Source organism: Nesoenas mayeri, assembly GCF_963082525.1.
Source record: "Nesoenas mayeri genome assembly, chromosome: 1".
NCBI classification, from domain to species: Eukaryota; Metazoa; Chordata; class Aves; order Columbiformes; family Columbidae; genus Nesoenas; species Nesoenas mayeri.
In genome coordinates, this window is record NC_137541.1 from 118672976 (window position 1) to 118688788 (window position 15813).

Below are 15813 nucleotides of genomic sequence, written 5' to 3' on the forward strand. Positions count from 1 at the left end.
TAATACATCCAGTGCATGTTGTATAGAGATTGCAGTGCAGTGCTGCTCAGTGCTTAGATGAGGACTGAAGGAGTGTTCCCTCCTTTCCCTCCCCCCAGCCCTTTTCTTAAGTTAATGGGATTCTGCCAGACCTGTACAGACTGGGTAGATGGAGTCAGCCTAAAGAAAGGAAACTATATTCTTTGTTTCCCAGACTACCAAAGCTGCATAGGAAACAAATAATGTTTTCTGCGAAGATGTGAAAATTGTAGTAATTCTTAGCATTTGGTTTCAGCTGATGCTCATGCTTCCCCAAGGCTCTTGTCTCTTGTTCCTCTTATTCTTTAAGCAATTCTAGTGTTAGTGCTGTGTGTGGCTGTATTTAATTTTTAGCAAATGCTCTTTGATGACTCTGTTTTTCCAGAGAGGTGTTTAGCTTCTCTCCGGGAGGTTACTAAATCAAATGACAATTTGGGTGATAGCAAGAGTGGGGGCGGAGAAAGGCAACCTGAAAGAATTGCCATTAAAATGCTGAGCACATGGATTACTGTGCTGTTTGAGACAGACTTGAAATGCACTTCTCCAACTACCAGATTTCCACTTCAAAAGGAGAATTAAAATTAGCATGATTTAATAATTTAGGATGGAGGAGAAGAATATGTTACTGCTTTATCTGCAATTTGAGGTCTCAACTAAGTGACTATTTAGCAACTTCTGTGAGAAGCTCCTCAGGGAAACTGGATTTAGCTGACGGCCATGAGTCGTCTCTCTTTGCCTGAGGTGCTGTTAATAATAGCACTTGTTTCTGCTTCCATCTGTCCAGGACTCGACTCTGAGGCTTTGGAAGTACAAAAGTGGAGAAGAAGTGCACTGCTGTCATCTGAGTAGTATCTGTGGGCCAGAGACTACCAAAACTGACCAGGTACATCAATATATGTTAGTGCTTTTGCTATCCCTCTGACCCTTGTGACTCCAAAACATGTTGTTTGCATTTTGTTAGGGGTGCTTCCCTTATCTCAGCAGGTTTGGAAGTTATGTGAGACCTGGAAACTGTTACAATACTTTGGGATTTTGGGAATGGAAGAAAGTCTGTGGAATCCATTCCCATGTGCAGTTCTAGAAAGTGCCAAACAGTGACCAAAAGAAGCTCTTTGTGATTCTTCCTGAATAGAAGTTCAGCATGCTGGACAGAGCCTTCACTTGAATTTTTTCCAAAAACACACGTGCCTTTGTCTCTCAGCCAGAAAACATCTCGTAACACTTTAAAGATCTAAAAAATTACCCATTTTTAAAAAAACTTAAAATTTCAAGTGTTAAAGTTGCAATTTATCTGAGCAAAAAGAAGCTTTGTAACATGCAGGTGATCTCCTGTGCCCCACCGTAATGTTGTGAGAAGGGAGCACCACAAGATTGATTCTCTGTTCCTCAGGGTTAATGCTGCGCTGCTGCTTGTGCTCTCTAACATCTTAATCTTTGCCAGTATTAGGAGATTCTTGATATGAATTGGTCCTGTGAGGGAGCTTGGAGACAGGCTCCTGCGCCAAACCCTAGCCCTGCAGGGTGGGTGACAAGCTGGGCAGCCGCAGGGCACTTAGGCTTTTAGAGTAGCTAAGCGAGCTGTCTGCATCTTCTGGTGTTTCTTTCTGGTGATGCCATCTCTTGTCTTGCAGATCCTGACAGCTTTTAATTTCATAAAGTGTGAGGTGAGAAGAGCAGGATAACTTCCTCCTCTTCATTGCCATCAGTGTTCTGCTTTGGCTGTAGCAGCTCAGGTAGCATAGGAAAGCCACAAAGCGTTCCTGCACAATCCGAATTTCAGGTTATTGAGTTTACCCTGTTGCCCCTCTGGAAGTTTCAGGCTCACTGTGCTAATTTCCGTGACCTTGAATTCTCGAATGATTTATCTTTGCAAGTGAAGCTTTCCCAACAAGTTCCCAAAGGACCCCAGATTTATTCTTGCTGCCTTTTCCCTCCCAGCAGAGCTGAGGTTAAGACTTATTATTAGATAAGTCTCCATTCAGTTTTGTTTCCTGGAGCATGAGGTTGAGACAGTTTGATGTGCAACTTTCCAGCCTAAAGCTTTTGTCTTTACTGCTGCTTCGGTGTTTTGTGGAAAACATCGTATTAAAGCTATTTCTTTACATTTTTCAATGTCACAGGGGTGTTTGATCTTTTCCAAGGCGTGTCCATGTGCAGGCACCAAGTGGCTTTTCAGCCTCTTGTTATGTTCCAATGTGCCAGTGTGTCACAATCTTATCTAATAAGCACTTCACAAATGACTAGGATGCTAGTGTTCCAGTATTCAAAGGGTGGCTACAAAGAAGACTCCCTGTTTACAAGGAGTCACATGGAAAAGATGAGGGCTAATGGGTACAAGTTGTTCCTGGGGAAATTCCCGTTGGACACAAGAGGGAAATTTTCTATGATTAAAACAATCAGCCATTGGAATAATCTGCCCAGGGAAGTTGTGGGTTTCCCAACAGTGGACACTTTTAAGATTCAGCTGGGCAGGGTGCTGGGCCATCTTGTCTAGACTGTGCTTTTGCCAGCTAAGGTTGGACCAGATGATCCTTGTGGTTCCTTCCAACCTGGTGTTCTGTAGTTCTATGATCTGTAACCAATCACCTGCAATAGTACTGCCCTGGGGAGTCAAAACACTGGGCTTGTTCCTTTGGGTTGTTCTGAAGCTGGACAGTGTCCAAAATTAAGATGTAGGAGTCCTATGTGAAAACTGGATACCCTAGGATCTCTCCTTAACTTGAAGCCTGTACATCAGTGGTGTCTTACGTACATGTTTGGGGTGCTACCACGATTTGGGATGCTGATCTGATGTGAGCAGTGGTTCTGGTGGTACTTGATCTCTGGTTTTATTCTTCTTGTCAAGTGAATTGGCATATGACCTGTTAGCAGTGAAGCAGCACTCATTCTTGTGCCTGCTGTGCAGATTAGCGAGCTTCTAATCTGTTGGGTCATTAAGGAGTTGTCCATTTTACCACCCACCATGCTGAGTATGTTTTTTGTGTGAATATCTAAAAACTCATCTCTCTCTGAAGACCACAGCTGTCTCCCAGTTGTTAGGTGACTGCGAAGCTTGTAGCCGTGCACAGCTCTTGAGGCAAATCCACTGCGGAATTTGTATTCAGGCTGAAATTGAATTGAAAAGTTCTGTCTTTCCTCCATTGTGTTTTGTTGTGGTTTTGGTTAATTGAAGTGTGTTGTGCAGTCAGGAGCCATTCCTGTGGATCTCTGAGATTCTTTGCTGTCCGTGGAGGCCTGGCCTGATCTTGTTAGTGAGATTCCCAGTTACTGAACTGGAGCACAACCCATGGAAGGACCAAGCTCCTAGGGACAGACGTGACAATTCAAGGTTTTTTTCTGTACAGAAGACATCAGCAAGTTGTTCTTTGTGTTGGAGTAATAACATGCAACTTTCTGTCTGTACGTAAGCCCAGGAAGGCAACCACTTGCATCAGAGCATTCAAAGCTGAGATACTAGACATCTTGGTTTTGTCCTAGAGTTCTTGTCAGCAGGAATTCGGGGGTAGTATCTGTATTGACAATTTAACCTCCTTCTGAACTTTTATGTATACTTTCAAAAACACCTGTGCCGGAGACTTCTCATACACATTCAGAAGGTATCTGGTTCATTTCAGCTTGAGTTTAGTGCTTGAAATTTTTGCAGTAGCTATTACTGTTTTTTTGGTTGCGGTTTGTTTTTGTTTTGTTTTCTTTTTCCACAAATAAAAAATCAACTGTATCATATTAGGTGACAAGCCCATCTAGTTGGTATCCTCTTACATACAGTCTGGGTGCAGCAGGATTTGAGTGAGGAAGGGAGAATTAAGATTAAGGCAAACCTACAGAATTACTTCAGCAGATATAGCCTTCAGGAAATAAGTGGCTCTGGGATTTTCACAGTGAAACTGTTTTATCTTTGTGTTCAAAAATAGCAAATGAGAGTGTTTTGTTGAAACAACATAGTTTGATAGCCATCGAATCCATGTCTGCAGTAATGTTGCAAGGTGTTTCTTTTGGAGGGAAGAATGGTTTTATTTTAAAATACTTTGCCTTCTGGCTTTATTGGATCATTAAGGATGAGTAAGCAACCAGCTGTGAAGTGGGGAATCTTATTAATTTTAAAAATGCTACTTGTTGCTCAGACCGGCTTAGCATTTAGTAAGATAGCTTGCATGTAAATTAACAATGCTTGATTCCACACTGAATCCTAACTCCATTGCTTACAAACAAGTTTATTAAAAAAATAATCTTAAACTATATAATAAACCTTGGATGTAGCACTGGATAAACTAATAAATGTTAGAGGAAGAAAACTTGTTGCTTCAAGTAGGAACTTCTGTCCACTGCCATTGTTTCTCCTAATGGTGGTCTTGGAAACCTCAGGCTGGCCTGTTCCTTGAATCTGTGCAATTCTGCTTTCTGCCCACTCTCACAGGCATTTTAAAATCTGTCTTCAGTGACACTAAATTTGCACGATGCTTGAAGGGCACAAAAGACTTGGTTTCTTCCAGAACTTGTACATACTTGAACAGTGATCAGGCAGTGTCCCAGTGATTACAGACAGATAAATGACAGAATTAACCCTTAATGCGGTGCATTGCCACCTTTGTGCTGTATTGCTACACAGCTGTCAATATGTACTTTTTTCAGAACAATTATGTCTTGGTGGCCAGCAGGATCAAAGGGTAAAGGAGACGTGTGTTTTGCTGGCATCGTAGTGCTAGAAATGCCAGAGATGGTGTCTGGTGGTAATATTTAGTTGTGCTGTGTATCCAGGTGTATCAAAGATCATCTTCACAATCTAGTGTGATATTTATAGTCTGAATTTAAGAGAACAGTCTCTTGAGTCAGTGCTTTGTAGGTTGTAACTAGCACACTATCTGCAAATGACTCTGGCAACCAAAGATCAGGTGGAGATATAAGTGCTTTTTCTTTCGTGTTCTATTTCATTTTTACCATTGATAACCACTGTGAATGCGCTGAAGCTTGAAATGCGACTTGAAGCACAATGATAGTGGAATCATCAGTAATGGTGGGTCATGTGCACACATAAATGTGGCCTTATTTTGCTTGGCAGATGACGAATATGTGTCTGTTTGGGGAACGTAGGAGTGTTTCTGAGCAGTGTAGGATTGGTTTCAGCTGTTTGGTTGCAGATCCTCAGCTCGTTTTCCCACGAGAATGGGAGTCATTCTCTAATTTTGTAGTGCTATACAAATATTTTTCCTGCTTTGGAGCTTTCACCTCATCCGATCCTCTTGACAGAAGAAGCTTGTTTAAAGTCCAGAACATGAATTGCACAACACTACCCCGGGGCTCCAGCACATTAATTTTTTATAGGGTCACCTCTTCTCACAGATGACATCAAAAGTTAATTTTAAGGCGTTGGCAGGGTGATAACAGTGTCATATAAATGCTGAATAAGTTCAGAGAGTATCAAGTGAACATCTGTTTATTACAGACTGCTCTTGTAGCTCTTTAAGTTAACTGATTTCATAGCCTTGTCCTTGAACAAGATACTACTCTGGGGCTTGCACTCACCAGGCTTGCACTCACCTATCGACACATGGAAAGGAATGAGCTAGCAAAGAAGTTGCATTTTCTTGTCTCTGTCCAGCTGCGCATAACACTTGGTTCAAATGAAAAAAGCCTCCTCCTCCCTCCCCGCAGTGAGGGTCGGGGAGAGCTGCTGCATAGTTCAAGTTCACAGAACCCTTTGTCTCTCTGACTGAGCACTCAGCTGTGTAGGTGGGCACTTCCCATCACTGTTCTTGCCCTGCATGTTTGTCGTGAGACAGGCAGAGCTTTCTTATTAGAAATAAATATCGCAGTTGTTTATATACATATATATATATGTATATATATATAGGCTTGTTCCCTTAGATGTCTAAAGAACCCACTGGTGGTTTACAATAGGAACTGTCAGTTCTATTCTAACACTGTGGTGTAAATGACTCCATAGTGCAATAACTACATTTAGACTTATTAGCTACAGAGAACCTTTCTGATTCAGCACACTCATGCTACTTGGTATTTGGAACTGTAAGTATTTTTTATGTCCGTGTTAAACAGCAGTCCTGGGTCCCGATGCTAAATGTGGAGTAACAACTTAGTATTTCTGCAGAGTAGCAACATTAGTCCCATCTGCTCCCAAGAGCTCTGAAATATATCATCTTTTTGTTAATGTTTTCTATAAAGTGCTCCTCTTCTGTCCAAACAGGCAATTCAGTATGTAAGTGAGAAGTATCAGATATCAGATGCTCAGAGGCATGCCGTTGTTCTTGCTTCCCCCCCATGAGACTGTATCACACGATGGGTTTTTTGTCCCTCATGTGCTGGAGATGCACTGTGTAACCCTGGTTTTCAGCTATATTTATACCATTAATTAACTTTCTCGCAGTTGGTTTATCTTTTAGTAGTTGTATCATGTACTGTTGACAAAATAGCTTCTGGTGTTAAACCTGCTGACTTGATTGTTTGGAAGCTGTACAGCTTGTTTTGCTTTCCTACATTGATTACAAAATTCCAAAACAAGCACCCTGACAACACCTATACATCAGCTGGTAGCTCAAAGGGTAAAAATCTTGTGGTTACTCCCAAATTCAGCTTAACCTGGGTAACCAAAGGTTCTGTCTAGTGACCAGTGTCGTGTTAGGGAAAGAGTTGAAGGCTGGAAAGGAGATAAAAGGAAAGAGGACTTCAGGATGCATCTGAATTCGGCCATCAGAGTGTCAAGAAGATGTATTTTCCCTTCCCTTCCCTGTAGGGAATACCTCACTGCTTCTCTGTTAGGAAGGTTTTATTAATCAGAAGTGCTGGTGTTATCGTTACTTATAAAATATACTTGAGAACCAGGCTTTTGCCTTTGCAGTTTTGTCTTTTGCATTATATAACAGATACTTTTGAAAAAGTGCTCTGGGGCATCTTCTTGTGGTTTCTCTGCTCCTCCTAAGTTCTTACTTCCCACTCAAGGAGCCTCAAATCAGTTGTTACATATTTCAAGTACCGTGGTTTGTGCAGCAAAGGCATTTCTCTGATTCTCTTCCAGATAAAACTATATATCTTCTAAATTAGGAGTGTGGTGTGGGGTGTTTTTGTTTTGCTTTGTTTTTAATGAGGAAAATGGCCTCAGGCAGTCTTGCTGTGTTCTTCAGAAAACATTTTCTGTTAAGCTAGATGACTTCACTCAGACACAGGTTGAAAACAGACAGTGCAGCAAGGATGTTAGCCATGCTTCACTATCTTCTTTTTTTGTTTGTTTTTTAACACACATAGCAGCTAATGGCTTGTGTTAATAATCTCTAAGGTGCTAGTGTGATATCCTGGCAGAGCAGGCTTAATGTTGATATGTTTGCCATTAACATTGCAGGAGAGAATGTTTGAAGGTGGTGTACTTTTCCTTCACCTGTTGTCAGCTTGTCTATTAAGAATAGGTCACTGAAACCTTTTCATTTGATCTCTGGATGACTGTGACTGGAGAAGTGTGGAAAACTTAATAAAATAGCAAACACTGGTACAAAAATATACTTGACTGCAGTTTAAAGGTAGCTATGTTGCTTAACTTGCTGTAAATTAAGACATCTGCAAAATTTTAAAGGCTAGGACATGAAATGGAATGTGAATTTTCTGCCCATAAATGGTCTTAACGTACAAAGATGTTTCTTTTTCTTTTCCTAATAGAAATACCCTGTGTCAAGAATAACATACTGCTGTCAAGGTGGTTATGTTGCCATTCTATGTGATAGGTAAGAATCAATGGAATAATGACTAAAATCATCACAGCTCCTGCAAAGGCAAGAGCAGCTTTTGCTGTTGGCTGACCTAATATTCCCCAAGCCTGCAGTACTTGATTCTGCCCCTCTGCTCTGCACAGTGCTCAGGATGTTTCCCTAAACTGCTGTGCCTGACCCATGTGTTTTGGACCCCATTTTGTTCATGGTGCAGTGGCGATGGAGCAGCCAAACTTCTGTTACCGTATTCTGCTCCCATAAATGGGTTCTGTGTAAAACTGCCGAGAGGCTACGTGGACTTTTGGCTTCAAATGTACGTGTTTGCTTAAGGAGAGGGTGCCTGGGAGCTGAAGGGCCTAAGCACTGAGGAACCTTACAAGTCCAACTGGTGGGGAAATGTCTTGCAGGGATAGACAAGCCCTTTTCCCCTCTCTTTCCATATCATCTTAAGCCTGCCAGGAGAGCTGTTCTTCCTGACAAGAACTTGCCAACAGGAAAGGGAGAGGTTGCCAGAGCTGCCTATACAGTGAAATTGTCAATCTGTCCACTCAGTGGACTTGCCCTTCACCAGACTGAGGAACCTTAACTGCTCCCCATCACACCTTTTGCATGGGCATCCACACTGGTTCTGGAAGGGGAAGCCATGTCAGATGAGGGCTGTGTCAGTGTCACTTAGCCCAGGGGCTGCATTGTGTTCCGTATCAGTCTTTTATTTCCCACTTTACAGCCCGTTTTTTCTAAACAGAGCTGTCATGTGGAGCTGGTAGACTGCTTGGGAGGGAGCCCAGTGTCCTCCCTGGCACACTGGGGACTTGTCCGAGGGAGGTTAGGAAGCTCTGCATGTAGAGGCTGTGGCCATTAGAGGAGTGAGTGCTGAAGGAGAGGTGGAGCTGAGTGCAGTGCCAGAGTCCTCTTCTTCGGTTGTTTCAAGGTTTCCTGTCCTTCTCATTCCCTCCTCCCTTCCCTGGCATGTAATTCCTGTTTTATTTTGACTGGTGCTCAGCTATTTATTCCTTCAAGTGAAGGCCTGTAGGCCAGTGTGCCATGATGCAACACTCCTGATATAAGTCCTTAGTAATCTTTATTAAATTCCCTTTATTACCTTTTCTTTTGAAGAAAAGGCAACACTGACTGCTTTTTACTTTCATATAACACTTGAAAAGCCATTTGATGTATTAGGTATTTGCAACTTCTGTCTCAGATCATGTAAGCAAACTGCACTTGAAGTGCTAGAATATTTTTTGCAATTCCTAATGACTTTGCTTTGGCTCTTTTTGGAACTAGAGTGGGTGGTTGTAGTTCACTGTACAAGTGATGGCTGTAGGTGGATTTGGTAATAATGGTAATTAAGTTTTTCCTCTCAAAAGTATTTCCACAGTCTACATCTTTCAGCTTGATGCCATTGCCCAGCAGCTAGTTTACAGACAGCAAATCTCTTCAAAACGCAAAGTTTGGGACATTGCATTTGAGGAAACAGGAGATCTGTGGATTTTGCAGGAAGAGAAGGAAGCTCCTCTTCAATTGTACAGACCATGTGATGAACAGTGGAAGGTAGATACTTTTGTTGTGTTAACAGGATGAATATTTTGTGTTGTCTTGAGGCTGTAACAAAAATGGAGTAAACTACGTTCCATGAAAGCGAAATGGCACACTTCTCTATGTCTTGAGAAAAAGTCACTGACACACATCTCATTCTACTTCTCACCTGCATATCAATGCAAAGCTGCTGAGAGCTTGTTATGAATATCAATTTCTTCTCTGGTAAAGCTGACATCTGGCATAGCAGGATGAAGCAGAGCAGTTGTCAGCTGTTACGCTCAGTACTTTTTAAACCATTGCACGTGCTTTCTGTGTGCTACACTTGATTGTTTTAAAAACCCACATGACAACAAAATCCCTTTGTGGTTTGCTCAGGAATGCTTTCTACACAGCCTTCCCTGTGCCTGCCTCTGAGGGATCCTTTGGGGGACAAGGCATTCTGGGAGCGAACAGGGAGTTAAGTTTGAGGGATGTGCTATCAAGTTCTCTGTAACAGCCTATTAAACAATATCCGCTTGTTATCCTTGTAAATCCCCAGCTAATTATGGTATAGTTGTGAAATGGTTTTAAGTGAAATTTCTAAGGATGTTCTTTGACCTTTGCATGTTCCTTTTAATATTTCTTTTCCTCACACATTAGTAAGTGGGAATCCATTTTCTGTTCCCTCAAGCTGCAAGGCTTCCCCAGCAGAACATATGATCTCAGGCCAGGTTTCTGTAGCTGCCCTGGAAAAAAGGAGCCTAAGAGAGATCATGGAGGGCTTACACTTTCCTTTCACTGTAGTTGTCTGAGAGATGCTGCATTTTTCAGTGTGCTGTGAAACATGAGCTTGTTTATTCCCAAAATATCATGCACTGTTCCTTGTTTTCCCAGGAAGTAACTGATGACAAAGGATTACAGAAGATGTCAAAATATCTTCAAGACAACTGGACGGTGTTTGAAGGTGAGAAATTTGGCCTAAAGGCCCAGAAAATGCTGGTTTTACAGCTGAAGTATAAGATTTAGAAGCACGATTAGAGTTCAGTTTAGCTGGCTGTTGAAGTTACTTAATCTTTCTGTTTTCTCAGTTTCATCACTCCATCTGGTATGGAAGTTAATGTAGATTGTGAAGTGTGTTTAGGTTACTGTTATCACAAAATGATGTAGGTATTTAAATCTGAATTTATAGCATTATAACTGATTTACATAGACACCTTATCAAAGGGATATAGATATATCACCCTATGACAGATCTGCTGGAGCCTGTCTTGCTGCTGTGATATCGAATAGTGTTGTTTGTCATCTTGTCTCTTACCTGGGTGTGACACTTTATCAAAAGTACAGTGAAGATAGTAGGTATAGAATAGCCATGGGAGGAGCAGCTTCGCTGTAAAGATGGGCCATGCGGGTCCACACTGGCAAGGCAGATGATGTGGAGCTCGCTGTGGCTGGAGGGTGTGACTCTGGATGGTATCACAGATGAAATTGATAGGTGTCAGAGTTGGTTCATTTTGTTCTTGATTTCTGCCCTACCCCCAGTCTCTGGCAGAAAAAGCATACATGGTTTACTAGTTCAGAAGCACCCCATGTTTCCAGCATATTTTGTATTTAAACATCACCCAAATTCATTTAGAAGCTGAAGTTACAGCAGTGGTGGCTGCAGGGTAGAGAACTGTTGTGGCATGTGCTAGTGGATGTTTCATGCATTGAGAATTAATTGAAATTTCTCTCCTGTACATTGCTGGGAGACTGCAAACTTCACCTAAAAAAGCTGTTGCAGTCCCCACCAGCCTTTTGGTCAGTTCTTGGTGATCATAATGTTAAAGATGGAAGAGTTGCAGGAATGTGCCGTCTAACGTAAAGTCTCCTTGATATCTAGTATTGGGTGGTTTTGGTGGAGCTGTTGTTAAGTTGGTCGTTGTCGTTGTCATTAAGTTAGTTGCTAAGTTGTCATTAAGTTGGCACAGTCTTTGAAGTCTAAGAGGAAGGCAGGTACTCTTTTGGAAAAGAGAGTGTTTGCATATAGATTTTGCAAACTTGGTAGTTACAGCCAGGCAGATAATTAGAAGTGTGAGGTCTGAGTGAAAATGAGCAACAAAGAAGTAAAAAGAGCAGGCAGGGGAAGAGGTTCTGAGCATAATTAGCCAGTGTTAGCAAATTACTGTGGTACATGGTAGCCGGCTGCATCTGCAGCTGGGAAAGGAGGATTGCTTGGATGACAGGGTCTATTATTGTTAATTAGTAAGGGGAGGCTCACTTGATGAGCAGTTATTCCAGTGCATAATTAGTGCTTGAAAAGGTAGTTACTTCTTTTTAAAAAGGTAATAGTTTTATTGTTTAAACCCAGTCTTAATGCCTGCATATTGTCTTTTTACAAACTTCTTTCTACTGATCATTGATTCTGTAGCATTTAAGATGCGAAGGTCAACCTCAAAGTACATGTTAGAACAGTTAGATATTCTGTTATAATTTATCCCAGCAAAAGACAGAACCAGATTTAGTGCAGACTGATCAAGTGGAGAGTAGCACAGATCCTCAAACTGACAGCACACACTTTTTGCCAGGGCCAAATAAATTGGTTAGTTTGTCAGTACAAGGCCCTTGGAGCGTGCTCTTTGCTGAGTACCAGCAAGGGTAACTTGCTTTTTTCGTCTACCAAGAAACAAGGGGATACTGTATGTACACTATTGTGGAATAGCACACTGGCTTCAGGACTAAACCCTAGTAAATACCAGAATTCCTTGCATTTGCTCTTTGAGATCAAGAATTTTTGCAGGTGGTAAAAAGTAGGAATACAAAGAGAAGCAGAGGTAACTGGCTTGTCAGGTACCACTCTCAACAATTTTTAGAAACAAGAACCTGGCCAGCTAGTGTTGTTCTGTATTCTCTACAGAAACCATCTGAGTGCAGTTTTTTGAATAGTAGTTTGTTCCCTGTTGAACTTGTCTATGCTTACAGTCTTGGAGATGGTGTGATGAATATTATGCTGAATTCGCAGAAGGTGTAACAGAACTACCAGGGGAAATATTTAGAAATGTGTATGCGCTGTAGGTCATCACTGTTTGAAATCTACTTCTTTGTGCTCCTTTTAAGTTAATACTCTAGGACACAAGTCAGCTAAGAAGGGTTAGGTAGCATACATGCCTTGCAGTGCTTAGGTCTTGGGGAACTCCCTCAATGGCATGTCTAACAAGTAAGGGACAACAGCAGTCACGTTAAAAAGAGAAGCCTTGAAATCTGCAGCTGTCCAACATGTGAAGAGAACTGTGTGCTCTCTTTGATTCAATGTCAGGTGTGAATTTTTTAGCCTAAAAATGGAGGCTATGCTTGGCTGTGTAAATGCAGGACAGATGCTTATGAACACAAATCAGGCTTACACAATACAAATGCTGATATTTAATGAAGTGGGTAGGACCACAGTAAATGAGTTGAAATGCCACTGTCTAGAATTACAGTACAGGAAGTAACTGGTGAGACCCCTGAGGGAATTAAATCTTGTGTTGTGTTAATGCTTTGTCCAATTGCAGGTTTTGTTGGCACAGAGAGCCACTACAGCAGTCTCTACAAGGCTTCATTTGATAACGCAGCCACCTACCTAGAGAAGCAAGAGGAAAGGTTACAACAGCAGAAAAAGAAAAGGAAGGAACTTCAGCGTGGTTCGAATGGACAAACAAAAAAGATTAAGAGTGAAGAACCATCGCTATGACCCTGTTGTTAGCTTGTAACTTTTGCCTTGCTGAAAGGAACTGATCCAACTGCGGACTGGTTTTAAATATAAAATAAACTGTGGAAAAAGAGTGGTTTAAACTTTTATTCACATTCAACTTCTTGGGTAGCCTGGTATGGACAGTATCCCACTTGCAGCAGATAATGTATTTACAATATGCCGACGCTTCTAGCAGCATACAACTGTTAGCATTTCAGTCCTAGTAATCTCTAATGCATGATATATGAATATTGGAGATGGTATTTCCCTTGAAACAGGTTTTTCTCTTTTGCCTACTGTGTTCAGGCTTTCTTCTTCAGGTGGAAGTGTACTGATTAAAGTTGACGTTATTTCGTTTGTTTGTTTCTTTCTTTTGGTTTGTTTTTAACTCTTCAAAAGGCCTGTCAGTTAATGTAACTGAATACACCTGGCTATGGGAAAGGGAATGTAGCAAAATTCTTGTTGTATATGAAAGGTTTTAGCTGAGACTTCACCGTCTCTGTTTTTAGCCTTTACTTTCAGTTCCTACGGTAGGGATCCTGCCTAGCTTCCAGTCCATTGCTTCCTACTTGTGGCATATCTCTATAGGAAGAAGTTCAAAATAGATTTTTATACACTGGAAAGCAAAAGTAAAATGTGTCAGTCAATTTTGAGTTCTTGGAAGATCCTTCTGTGTGTCTGTGAGAATGATTTGAGAGGCCTATGAGCAAAACTTGGGGTGCATTGTGCTTATTTCAACAATAATTCTTTCATGTTGCAATTGGCCAAGAAATAGATCTTTTTAAAAAGTTGTCAGTAAGAGCCTTATGGGATCACTTGTTGCTTCGTCATGAGGCAGAAGACATGCATTCATCTACCAGATAGCATTGTGTCTATATGAATTTAATGTATTTCATAAAACCGAGCATAGAAATCTGTACGATCCATCAAAAGTATTCAGAATTAGCCTATGAACCATGAACAGCTCTCTAGGTCTCTCTATATAGCTGTCCTCTCTGGAGTATCTGGACACTTAAAACTTTTGCACTCAAGTTTTAGTTACACTAAGGTGTAAGACATTGAGATGTAGCTTGCTTTGAGGATGTCAGATATTCAGCAATGAAGCAGAACTTGCTGATTATGTCTGTTCAAAATTGCAGTCTTGTCCTTATTGTGTGTCCCAGAGGTCGTGAGTCTTGTACTGTAGGATGTTACGTGGATTTTCAGATTCCTTTTGTCTGGAAGTGCCTCCTTAATGACAAAGCACTGCACGTGTTAGCACAGGGCCAGTCCATCACCTCCAGGGTCTGATTTCTTTTGGTGATTTACATAAAGAAAGTTCTGCCTTAACAAAGGTCTCTGGACAAAAATCGTGAAGTGTTAAGAGTGGTATTGTCTGTCCTGGTTAAAGCCTGCATTCAAGCAGCCTTGGCATGAATAAATGTGAAGTAGGTTTCTACTACATGTACAGTTACATGACATAAGAGCACAGTGTAACATCCACAAATATGATGGTCTTGTGTAGCAATTCAGCTCCCTCTGTCCAATATCTGTATACCAGGGATCTGAAGCATCTTGTCTGGGTGTCACCAAATCAATTGTGTGCTCCTAGATTATGCTGGGTCTTGGACAAAGGAGAAGGTGGTAGGTGGGCATGCTTGGGTTTGAGGAGGAGCTTTACCCACTCTGGTACAATAACTCTTCTAATAGAGAGTTTGCTGAGATAAACAGACCTGATTTTACATAATCTGGAGCAAAGACTAGAGCTGATGCACTTTTCTGTCTTTCAAGAGAGTGAACCACCAGACAGACGGTCCTGTTGGAGTGGCTCGCTGGCTTTCATGGTGAAGAGCTGGCCTAGCTTGGACACCCAAGGAGGGGGTGATGTCTGAGCACCCTGAGTGCCTGAAAACTCTTGTGCTGCTTGGAGTCCTTGCCATTTCCTAGGAGTTGGCTTGTGTAGTTTCTTGATTTGTAGTGTTGACTGGTGAGGATCGCATTCTCATACACATGTTGCACTCCAGGAAGGTGAGGTCTGTCCTTATCTGTGCTGTGTTAGAAGCAATTACTTCTGCAGTGCATCATTGTATATGTGTACATACGTCATGTCATATAAATGGAGCAAATGCTTTCCTATATTTAGGTTGGAAATGCACTACAAGGCTTAAAGTTGGAGCTCAGATGCAGATGTGAGGCCCAGCTGCTTGGTTTGCTGACAATTTGTAGTTTCCCCTTCTCCAGCAGAACATGTTGAATGTCAGTAATGGGGCTTAACAGCAGGTAGGCAAATTTCCTCATATTTTGCCTACATCCCACATTGAATAGAAGCTAGGACACTGAAACACTGCAATTTCAGTCTTCTGAAGAACAGTTACATGTGTGACATGAAACTGACTGTATCTGGAGCAGTAAATATGTCAGTTCAACACTGGCAATGCACTTTTCTCTTGGTCCTCAAGAAAGGATGAGGAATTACCATCTGAGGTGCTTGATCTTATGGCTCTGAAATGTGACTTGAAGACAGAGATACCTGCTGTATGATGGTGCTGTTAAAACTTTGTAGTTCTTATACTCATCTAATTTATGGGGGGCTATAGGGAAAGTAGTTGGGAAAGCAGTTAAGGAAACCCCAGCTGCAGGGTGCAGCTTTGTGATTGTTCAGGTAAGGAGATTGGTCGTGCACAGATTCAGTGGCATGATCTTACCAAAATGAGGGCAATAGTCACACTGCTTGTAAACTGGACAGGATAGGAGGAAAAAGCTCCAACTGGCCTTTTTGCTGGCTGTTGTTGAAGAAATTATTCTTTACTGCTGATATATGTAGCAAATGGCAAGATTTTTGATTGAATTTGAATCTGTAGAAGGAGTCTATTTTGGATCATT

At 41.5% G+C, this 15813-nt stretch overlaps 1 protein-coding gene across 4 annotated transcripts in view; it reads left to right on the top strand.

Moving 5' to 3' along the window:
• WDR4 (WDR4 tRNA N7-guanosine methyltransferase non-catalytic subunit) overlaps window positions 1-13309 on the top strand; it is a 19632-nt gene extending 6323 nt beyond the window's left edge. For 2 of the 4 annotated variants that reach the window (XM_080341002.1, XM_080341001.1), the window contains exons 7-11: window positions 803-901; window positions 7678-7742; window positions 9095-9278; window positions 10140-10209; window positions 12773-13309. In XM_080341002.1, coding sequence (XP_080197128.1) covers window positions 803-901; window positions 7678-7742; window positions 9095-9278; window positions 10140-10209; window positions 12773-12951 — 597 coding nt within the window. In that variant the 3' untranslated portion in view covers window positions 12952-13309. The remainder of the gene's footprint in view (window positions 1-802; window positions 902-7677; window positions 7743-9094; window positions 9279-10139; window positions 10210-12772) is intronic. The other 2 variants (XM_080341003.1, XM_080341004.1) reach the window with 2 other exon arrangements.
• Window positions 13310-15813: the final 2504 nt, after the last annotated feature.